This window comes from Felis catus, chromosome D3 (genome assembly GCF_018350175.1).
Source record: "Felis catus isolate Fca126 chromosome D3, F.catus_Fca126_mat1.0, whole genome shotgun sequence".
Taxonomy (NCBI): Eukaryota; Metazoa; Chordata; class Mammalia; order Carnivora; family Felidae; genus Felis; species Felis catus.
The window spans coordinates 13,666,621-13,676,924 of record NC_058379.1 but is presented as its reverse complement, the minus strand read 5'-3'; the positions used below and the strand labels follow the sequence as shown (position 1 = coordinate 13,676,924).

Below are 10,304 nucleotides of genomic sequence, written 5' to 3'. Positions count from 1 at the left end.
CGTAGCTTCTGGAGGCCATCTTACTGCTGCATGGGATCTGTCTGGAAATCAAACTGTCTCAGAGGAAAACAGAATGGAGGGATGGAAAGACAGGGTTCTAATATCACTGGAGCCATCGAATCCAGCGATACCCAAGGCCCATATGGTTACATGAGCCAAAGAAAGCCTTTCTCTTATTTAAGCCATATTTGAGTTGGTTTTCAAATGATGGCAACCAAAAAGGTCTGCCTGATGATGTTTTTGTGACTGGTTTCATAATGTTGTCCTGAGAGGCATGAATTGTCACCTAATGCTATTAATTTACAGGGTGCCTGGGCAGCTCAGTCGGTTAAGCTATTAATTTGCATTTTAAATATCCATCATAAGCTGGCATCCAGGCAAACTCTTCTTGAATCATCAGCTCATGCGTTCTGGGTCCATCCTCTGGTTAACCACTGTGGTGGGCCCTGTGGGTGCCCTGTCCAGATCCCTCCTGACCCGATTTCCCAGTTCTGTGTCCTGTCCTGCACCTTTTCGTGTTCTGTGACACCTGACACCTTCAGGGGCTTGGGGCCTCCTCAATGGAGAGCTTAAGTACCTGAGAAGCACCCCCCACCCCCACCCCCGCCAACAACCCATAGCCAAGAATTGACAGTGTGCCAGAAAAAACCTCAGGGTGGGACAATCTCTGAAATGTAGCTGAATTCTCCAGAACTCTGTGGGACCACCCTGAGCTGGGACTTCTCTGACAGCCACCCTCTTGTTTGGTTTCTTCCCCCTCCCTTACTGGTTTCTCCTGAGAGTGCGTCCTTAATAAATCACGTGCAACTCAACGCATCTGCTTTGGACAGATCCAGACAACACCCACTGCATGAATTGCTTCTCCCCATTTCTCCTCAAAACAGTCCACCTGGGTTCAAGAGGCAACTGGAGACTCAAGACCACGAACCTAAGTTTCATCGACAGATGATATTTATTGGCGGAAGGGAACTTAAGGGGACATTAAAAACACCGAAGGTGGCTCTGTTCAGCCCAGAGCAAAATTACTAAGAGATTCTGGGACTCGCTTTACATTTCTTCTTTCCAACCCCAAGTCTTAGCCGCCCGGTGTCTCCAAGCATGTCTCCCATTCTCCCGTTATGAAGGTAATGAGCATCTCACATCCAGGTCCAAAGCTCGCCTTCCTATTCTCACATTCATTATGCTCAAGATCTTTTACATTAAGACGGCCATTTCCAAGAGTGTCAGAAACCTCCGTCAGTGGGTCACAAAATATTAAAAGCAGGATACCCCAACCTGCTACTCGACTAATCCTGCTTCTAACCAATGAGTGCAGAGCCAGGATGGGCCATGGAGAATGGAGCTGTTCTTTCCCAACAACGACTTTTGGCTGCTTTTACCCCAGAGTGGGGAAAATAGGCAGCCTGATGTTTGGACAACTCCTCACTGGCTGCTGCTTCTCCTTAGGGTAGAAGTTAGATCCTCCCATCCAAAAGAAAACCTCCGGGGTGCCTGGGTGGCTCAGTCAGTTAAGCGTCCGACTTCGGCTCCGGCTCAGGTCATGATCTCGCCGTTTGTGAGTCCGAGCCCCATGTCGGGCTCTGTGCGGACGGCTCAGAGCCTGGAGCCTGCTTCGGATTCAGTGTCTCCCTCTCTCTCTCTCTGCCCCGCCCCCGCTTGCTCTCTGTCTCTCAAAAATGAATAAACGTTAAGAAAGAAAATTAAAAAAAGAAAACCTCCAGAAGAGAACTTTTCCCCAGAGGGTAGGGAATAAAGAAGTAAAATCCTAAACGACATCATCCCACCTGTCCCCGGTATCCCCGAGTGACACTGTTTATAATGTCAGAAGCATGGCTCATTATCTGGAGAATAATATTTAGAGATGTGGGGGGCTTTCTTTTTCTTTCTTTTTTTGGTGGCATGAGTATAACAGACACAACCATTGGCCCCTCCACCCGTGTTCTACATCGTTAGTTTCCCCGGCTGCGGCAGAAAGTGCACGAGGTTTCTTTATCCTGGAGACGGCTACTGGGGGGCGAAGTGACTTCCCAAAGTCATGCAGAGTTTGGAATCAGAATTCTGCTCTGCCTGCTCTGTCACAAGCTGGCCTGTTAATAAATCTCCAGCTCCAATCTCTTGTGTCTCTTTGATGGCATCTGCAGGCAGGGTGATCTTTCTGATAAAAACCAGTCGCAGAAGCTCCTGTTGCTTCCCTCTGGCTCTTGCTGAAGGTAGGGGGAGCAGAGCAGCCGCATCCCCCCGGCCCTACTTCCCTCCGCTTCCCCTTCGGACTTGATTTTCCAGGCAAGTGGGATTGTAACGCCGCCGCCATCGCCATAGTAACAGAGCTTGAAAGATGCCACGCTGCCCTGGAAGGGACGTCTTGCTGGGTCCCGGGGAAGAGCCAGGGATGCCAGGCACAGGAAAAGGTCCTGGCTTGATAGCACGCGGGGGCAAATGTCCTGCAACTATCAGGGATGGGGTGGGCTTGTTATTACTGGCCGAGAGCGAGGTGGCAGCAAAGTCTCCCGCCATTTCTGCTTGGGGCTTTGTTGCTCATCTGCTCACGAGCCACAAGATTGATTTCTCTGTAACGCCACTGGCACCAGCCCATTGTGCTGAGGTTGACGACGAGTGAACAGAATGGAGAGAGGGGTAGGGCAGGCAAGATTCCAGTAGCTTCTAAGTGATCACCTGTGCTACCTCCTTCCAGATTCAAAGCAGGGAGGGTCTCACAGGTGGAGAAACTGTTCTCTTACAGAGATTAGTAGCTCTGGCATAGACGTTCCAGAAGCGCCAAGGGCTGCAGTGCTCCACGCCACCACCCTGGCTTGTGGACAAATCCGTAACATGGATCATTCATTTTGTTCTCAAGGCTACCGGGGGAGAAGACAATGGCCACGGGCGCTGTTGACAAGCGGAGACTTAAGTGAGGGGCAGGACAAGAACAGGAGGAGGAGGAGAGACATGAAGACAGGTGTGGAGACCCCGTGACACCTGCATGGGGACCAAAGCTGGCCATTCTTGATACCCAAATGTGACTGAGCATTCCAGCCGGAGCCCGGCAAATGAGCAATTTTAAAGACAAACTCTTTCCATGAACTTGGCCACAGCTAGATTTCCAGGGCCACTGCTCACCGTTGGCATCCTCAGCGGGGCCCAGATCACTGTGCTATGCACCTGGGTCACTGATGGGAATCAAAATCACCTCTGGTGCTTAAAAAACCAACCAACCAACCAACCAACCAACCAACCAACCAACCAACACACACACACCAAGCCTGCTGGGCCCCACGCCTGCCGTGTCTGAGCGGGTGAGCATATGGTGGTTGAGAGTGTGGGCTCTGAAGCCAGACAGGCCTGTTTGGAAACTCCGTCCGCCATTGCTAGCTGGGTGACCCTGGGAAAGCTACCACGTGGAGCTCTGTGCCTCAGTTTCCCCGTCCGTAAAACAGAGGAAACGACAGTACCTCCCACCCCAGGGCTGTTGTGACGATTCCCAGAGGTCATCCAAGCAGATGCTCAGCTCACACGAAGTGCTTGGGACACTAAGCTATTGCAGGTATAAGGGGCCCAGCGTTCGCATTTGGGAAACGCTCCACAGTGACGCCCATCTGCAGACCTGGGCCGTGGGGGGGGGGAAGCAGTGATCTCCAGGCCCCTTCCAGCTTGCAGCATCGGGTGTTAGGCCACCGTGAGTTAAAATCACAACAGGCAGGACCTGTCTATCCCCGGTTCCTTCACTTGGGCCGTGAGTTAAAATCACAACAGGCAGGACCTGTCTATCCCCGGTTCCTTCACTTGGAGGGGGCAGGAGACCCTCCCGGGAGGAGGCCAAGTCTGAGCGAGGAGGGTTGAAGGAAAGAACGCCCGCGCTAAGCCGCAGAACAGAAGAGGAAGGTGGAGGTCGGGAGGATAGGGGCCTGGCTCTGGGGGAAGAGGGGGAGAAAGGCAGGAGGCAGGATAGTCAGTGCTTGAGGCCTGTTTTCCAGGAAGTCCCCAGAGCCGGACCCGATCACGCTGGCCATCCGTCAGCTCCCAGGGTGCCTCGGTCTTCCGCCCTAATACACTTGGAAGTGTGCTGCAGTGGCCCCGTCCTTCCAGCAGCGCAGGGTATCCACGGCAACCGAGCGGCAGAGCGGGCAGGTGCGCTCCCGGTCCAGCCAGAGGCAGAGGCACTCCTCACAGAACACGTGCTGCGGGGACAGCAATCAGTACAACTGGGGACACTTCACTGAGCGTCCACGGTGCGCCCGCCTCAGTCCTAGGAGCTGGAGACACAGCAGTGAACAAAACAGACAACTCCTGCCCCCATGGGGCTTGCACTCTAGTCAGGGAGACAACTGGCCAAAGGAAACCCCAAAATGTAGCAGACGGCAGCGGTAAGGGCTGAGATGAAAAGGCCAGGGGGAGGAGATAGAGAACGCATGGGAGGGCTGCTGTGTTCAGCGTGGCGGGCCAAAGACAACGTCACTGAATACCCATGCTTGGGTAAAACCTGAAGGAAGGTGAAGACTGAGCCCCGAGGATCTCTAGGAAAAGAGTGCTATTGGCAGAGAAAATGGCACGTGCAAAGATCCTGAGGCAGGAGTGCCTGCTGTGCTGCTGAGCCTGGGAGTGGAGGGTGGGAGGGAGAGATGAGGTCAGAGAGGCTATGGGGGAGGTATGCAAAATGCACAGGGCTCTGTGGGCATCATGAGGCCTTTTGCTTTTATTCAGAGAGAAATAGGGAGCCATGGTAGGGCTTTGAGCAGAAGAGTGACCTGAGCAGGATTTATCTTTTTTTTGTGTGTGTGCGTAAGATTTTATTTTTAAGTAACCTCTACCCAACGTGGGGTTCAAACCCACAACCCTGAGATCAAGAGTCGCACGCTCCACTGACTGAGCCAGTCAGATGCCCCCAGGATTTGCATTTTTAGAAGATCCCTTTAGGCACTGGGTTGAGAACAGAGTTCAGGGGTTAGTAGAAAGGCAGGGAGACTGGAAATATCAATGAGTTCCATCACTTTCTGGCCATATAACTTGGACAAATGACTTAACCTCCCACTGCCTCGGTTTCCTCATCTGTAAAATGGGCCTAATAGTAGTCCACTCATAGGAAGACTGATTAACATTAAAAATGCTCAGACATAACAAGTGAAGGCAGTCTACATATCTCAGTTGGAGCTTGGATGAGGGGTAAATCATAGCTGTGCAGGAGAGTCTAAAGACAACTGGAGAAATCTGAATATATGCTATATATTAGATAATATTTTACATCAATTTTAAATCTCCTGGGTGTGATGGTGGAATTGCTGTTATGAGAAAGAATGTTCTTGTTTTTCAAAGATGAACACTGAAATATTTGGGGAGGAAGAATCAAAATGTCACCAAATTATTCTCGACTGGTTAAGGGGAAAAAAATTTACATCAAGGCAAATGTGGTAAAATGTTAATGATTAGTGAATCTAGAAGAAGGCTAAAAAGGCGGCTGTCCATTATATCCTTCAGCTCCATAGTTTGAAATGTTTCAAAATAAAATTGATAATTTAAAATGATAATATGAAAATCCAGATACAGTGCTTCTTAAAAAGTTAAAAAATTTAAATGAGGGGCGCCTGAGTGACGCAGTCAGTTAAGCGTCTGACTTCGGCTCAGATCATGATCTCATGGTTCATGAGTTCAAGCCCCACATCAGGCTCTCTTCTGTCAGTGCAGAGCTCTCTTCAGATCCTCTGTCCCTCTCTCTCTCTGCCTCTTCCCCAACTCACCCACGTGCTTGCTCTCTCTCTCAAAAATAAACAAACATTTAGAAAACTTTAAATTAAAAAGGCACTTAGAGGGGTGCCTGGGTACTCAGTTGGTTGAGCATCTGACTCTCTCTCTCTCTTTTTTTTAACGTTTATTTATTATCAAGAGACAGAGAGAGACAGAGCATGAGCACGGGAGGGACAGAGAGAGGAGGAGACACAGAATCCAAAGCAGGCTTCAGGCTCTGAGCTGTCAGCACAGAGTCCGACTCGGGGCTTGAACTCACAAACCGCGAGATCGTGGCCTGAGCAGAAATCAGATGCTTAACCAACTGAGCCACCCAGGCGCCCCAAGCATCTGACTCTTGATCTCAGCTCAGGTCATGATCTCATGGTTTGTGAGTTTGAGCTCTGCTTCGAGCCCTGCATCCCTACTTGGGATTCTCACTCTCTCTCTCTCTCTCTCTCTCTCTCTCTGCCCTCTCCCCGCTTGCTCTCTCTCTCAAAACAAATAAACTTAAAAAAAAAAAAAAAAGGCACTTAGAACAATGCCTAACAAATGGTAAGTGTTCTATAAATGTTGGCTATTACATAGTAATAGTTATTCTTACATTATAACTGTTTATTATTTATTATCTGTCTCTCCACACCAGACTTAAGCTTCTTGTAAACCCATTCCTAGCACCTAGCATTCTTGGGTACTTAATTGTAAACTGTGCTCTAAAGGAGAGCTCTACGATGCTCTATACAATGGGGACCGGTCTGATCCAGGGGGTAGCCCAGGAAGGCTTCCTGGAGGTGGGCACACTTGTGTTAAGACCTGAAGGATGTTTAGGAGTTGACTGGGTGAAGAGAGGGGGGGTGGGGATAGAACATTCCTGGTGAAGGAAACAGCCTCACGGAGCTCCTGGGATGGGAAGGCACTGAAGGCCCTCAAGGACAGCCAATGTGGCTACGGCAGAAGAGTGTAGGGGAGTGGGTGACAGGAGGTGAGCAGGCCACACAGAGCCTTGAAGGCTGTGCCTGGACTCTCAACATGGTCAGAAGGGCGGGACCTAGGGGTCAGCAGGTCCAGCAGCTTCTCTAGACTCCCACCCAGGGCAGTCAAGGCCCCCCATAACGGTGCCTTCCCTCCTTCGTCCTCATCACCCCCAGCCCCAGGGAGCCAATGTTACGGACACACCAGATGACGTGCAATGCAGAGTTCACCCGTACTGCTAAGCCTCTGGGCAAGCTGTGATGTCTGTCTGGGGGGGGCCCCTTCTCCATCCTTATCGGCTGGTGGACGCTTACTTCTTTCAGAAGACTCAGCCCAAGCAGTCACACCTCCCCTGTGTGCCGTTCCCTGTCCCCCCATCCCTTCACTGTATCTTCTGCACACATCTAAGTGCTGTTGTGCCCTCCCCTTCCAGAGCCCTCCTGGGGAAGACCTCTCTCACAGCATCACACTCACGCCGCCGGGAGGATCTGCAAACTCCTCTGTCTTGTTCACTGGGTTAAGGGGCTTCTGGAGGGGCAGGGGGCCACGATTCCAACACGGTTCTGAGCGTGTGGCAGATGCTTAGTACGGGTCTGCTCCACGAATGAATGAGACTTCTCTGTGTCCCCCAGGAAAAGGAGGCACTTAGAACAAAGCGATACGATCCCTGTTCGCATGATGCTCAAGACTCGGGTCAGGTGAACAGGATATGAGCAGCTTTTCATTCCTTCATTCAGAAAAACGTTCACTGAGGCTCTCACACGTGTCATTCAGTAATTCTCAAACATTTTGGTCTCAGGACCCCTTTACAGCCTTAAAAATCACTGATGATCTCGAAGAGATCTGTACATTGTGGGCCAAATCTGGCTGTATTCAGGGTAGCAGACATTGAAACCAAGATCTACTGAAAACACAAGAAGATGAAAGGGAACACCAGGGTCACACTTTGAGAACCACTCTTCTAACTGCTTATTTACCAGTTTCCCTGCCCTCTGGGTGGTAAACTTCATGAGGCAACTCTCGTGTGTTCCCACTGCCCGGCCCTAAAGCCTACACAGAGTAGGGACTCTGTACATGCAGCTGACAAAGGAATGCCTTCCCAGGTAGGTCAGGTGGGAGATTCTGGAGATACCAGGATGGTGAAGACCTGGTCCCTGTCCTCCAGGAGCCCACAGTCTCTCCATCAAAGAATTAGGCAGGATGGAATCTACTGCCAAATAAAGAGGTGCAGAGAACACACATTAATCCAGGGAACTGGCTGGAGGAGGTCACAATCCTGGACCCACTTCCAGCATCTGGAGAGAAGGATGAGCCCCTGCAGAGGGAGGGGAAGGAGGGGCTCCTTCTGGGCTGGGGAGTGTAGGATTGGGTGGGTTTACGGTCAGTGGGGGAGGCAGGTGGTGCTGGGTCATTAGCTGTTGGAGCCCGTGGGGTCGGATGGGCCACCCTCCCCTTCCCCTGAGTTCCATCCAGACTTCCCAAGTCCTGCTCCAAGACTCGGAGCAGGTGGGTAAAGTGAGGGCGTGGGTCAAGAGCTCCCACAACCACAGCAGCTAACCTCCATGTGACAGAGGAGGCTCTGGATGGGAGACGGGCATCTCTTAGCCCAGCACTTGATGTTCAGCATGAGCTGCGAACAAAGGAAGCAGCCAGGCCGAGTCCAGGTGGATGTATTCAGGCGAGGGGTACAGGTAACGACCACAGGCCCTGTCCCTCACCGAGCACAAATGCCCTGCTGGGCACTGCTAATGTCCTTTACACACTGTCTCCTGACAGCTCACAGACCATGAGACTCAGAGAGGGAGAGCCACCAGCCCAAGGGCACACAGGTGCGGCTAAGCAGTGAGGCTGGAATTCAACTTCAGGGATGCGGGAGGCTGACATCTATTATGACTCCCAGTGATCGTCTCCTCCTGGGATTCACACCTGTGTAGTCAGTTCCCTCCCCTTGGGGGCGGCTGTATTTAGTGATTTCCTTCAGACCAACAGAATATTGTAAAGATGATGGGATGTCACTTCTGAGATTAGGGTACAGAAGACTGTGCCTTCCATCTCGCCTGCACTCTATCTCGTGCTTTTCACATGCTCACTCTGATGAAGCCAGTGAGACAAGGAAGCCAGGGTGGTTTCTGGCCACGAGAGCCATAGAGCAACTGAGGCCCTTGGCCCTACAGCCCAGGAGGAACGGAATCGAGCCACCACTGCATGACTCTAAGCCTATTAGTCGACTCTTCCCCAGGGGAGCCACAGGATGAGAGTGACCCTGGCTGGTATCTTGACTGCAGCCTGGGAGAGACTCTGAAGCAGAGGACCCAGTTGTGCTGTGCCTGGATTCCTGACTCGTGGAGACCACAAGATGATACATGCTTGTTGCTTTAAGCTGTGAAGTTTTGGGGTAATTTGTTACGCAGCAAAGGATAACTGATACAAAAGATGTCTGACTCCACAGTAAATACTCATGCCCATTCCGTTCTAGGACAGATACTGGTCACACATGGAGAATGTGGGAAGGGGTGTTTGTAGTACTTGTGAAAAATGACATTACAAAAGTGGTGTTACTACCAGACCAGGGACACACACACACACACACACACACACACACACACACACACACACACCCCTAATCAGAGATCCTCTTTTTTTAATTTATTTATTTTTTTTTTGAGAAGTTGGGGAGGGGCAGAGAGAGAAGGAGAAAGAAAATCCCACACAGGCTCCATGCTGTCAGGGCAGAGCCTGATGTGGAGTTTCGGACTCACGAACGGTGAGATCATGACCTGAGCCAAAACCAAGAGTCGGACGCTGAACCCACTGAGCCCCCCAGGCGCCCCACCCCCCAGATCTTCCTTAATCATACAAACCCAGCCGGCTTTGTCCAGATTGAGAATTAAACACTTACACCGAATATCAGCATGAGACGCTGTGCTTTTCAAAACCCACACACAGATATCCATGTCACCTTACTTGACTGTACTGGAAAGCCTGCAAGCCGCCCTGGGCAGGGATTTTCATTCCTGGGTGACAGAGGACATGGAGGGCCAGTGCTGCCATGACATGTGTTGCTCAGGGTTGCAAAGTTAGTGCCGAGATGCTGTCGGTGCTCGGAAAGTACCTGCTGCGGAAATGCGTGGAGGGAGGAGTCCGCACAGGTGCTAAGTCCAATCCCAGCTCAGCTGCTCAGCCATTTCCCTGGACTTAGTGGCACAGGGGACAGCACGCAGCTAGGAATTTCTGGGAAAAGGTCTCTAGTCTTCTAATGTGGCCCTGAGGCCATCTCAAAGCAAGAGGCCGCATCTGGTGGAAAGGTCCTGGCCTCTGGAATCAAGGCCCTGGGCTGGAATCTGGTTGTGCAGCCGAGGGGCAGGGGGCCTTGCTTTCACCTTGCTGAGCCCACCCCCTTCTCTGTAAAATAGGGTCACTGTTTCCCCCACAAGGTGTCTGTAAGGATGGAAACGGGTAAGGCCTAGGATAAAGCATTAAGTGTGCAGCAGCTGTAAGCCCTCAATCAATAGGAGTCGCTGTTCTCTTGCCCTCTTTCCTTTACACTATCAATACTCAAAAACAAAACCAAATCAAGCAGTGACCAAGAACTAACTACACTCCGACTTCTCTCTTTG

General features: G+C 51.2%; 1 protein-coding gene across 4 annotated transcripts in view; it reads right to left on the bottom strand.

Moving 5' to 3' along the window:
* The window catches only part of RNFT2 (ring finger protein, transmembrane 2), a 90,011-nt gene that overhangs the window by 17,884 nt on the left and 61,823 nt on the right, over positions 1–10,304 (bottom strand). Inside the window, exons 11-12 of one of the 4 annotated variants that reach the window (XR_002147329.2) lie at positions 3,758–4,175; positions 930–3,700 (exon numbers count right to left, since the gene is read on the bottom strand). The exons of 1 other annotated variant lie outside the window; for it this stretch is intronic. Coding sequence is in view for 2 of the 3 variants with exons in the window: in XM_003994702.5 (XP_003994751.2) it covers positions 4,041–4,175 (135 nt within the window). In the remaining variant the exon portion in view is untranslated. Of the gene's footprint in view, positions 1–929; positions 4,251–10,304 lie in introns of those variants that run through there. 2 more of the 4 variants (XM_003994702.5, XM_045041081.1) reach the window with 2 other exon arrangements.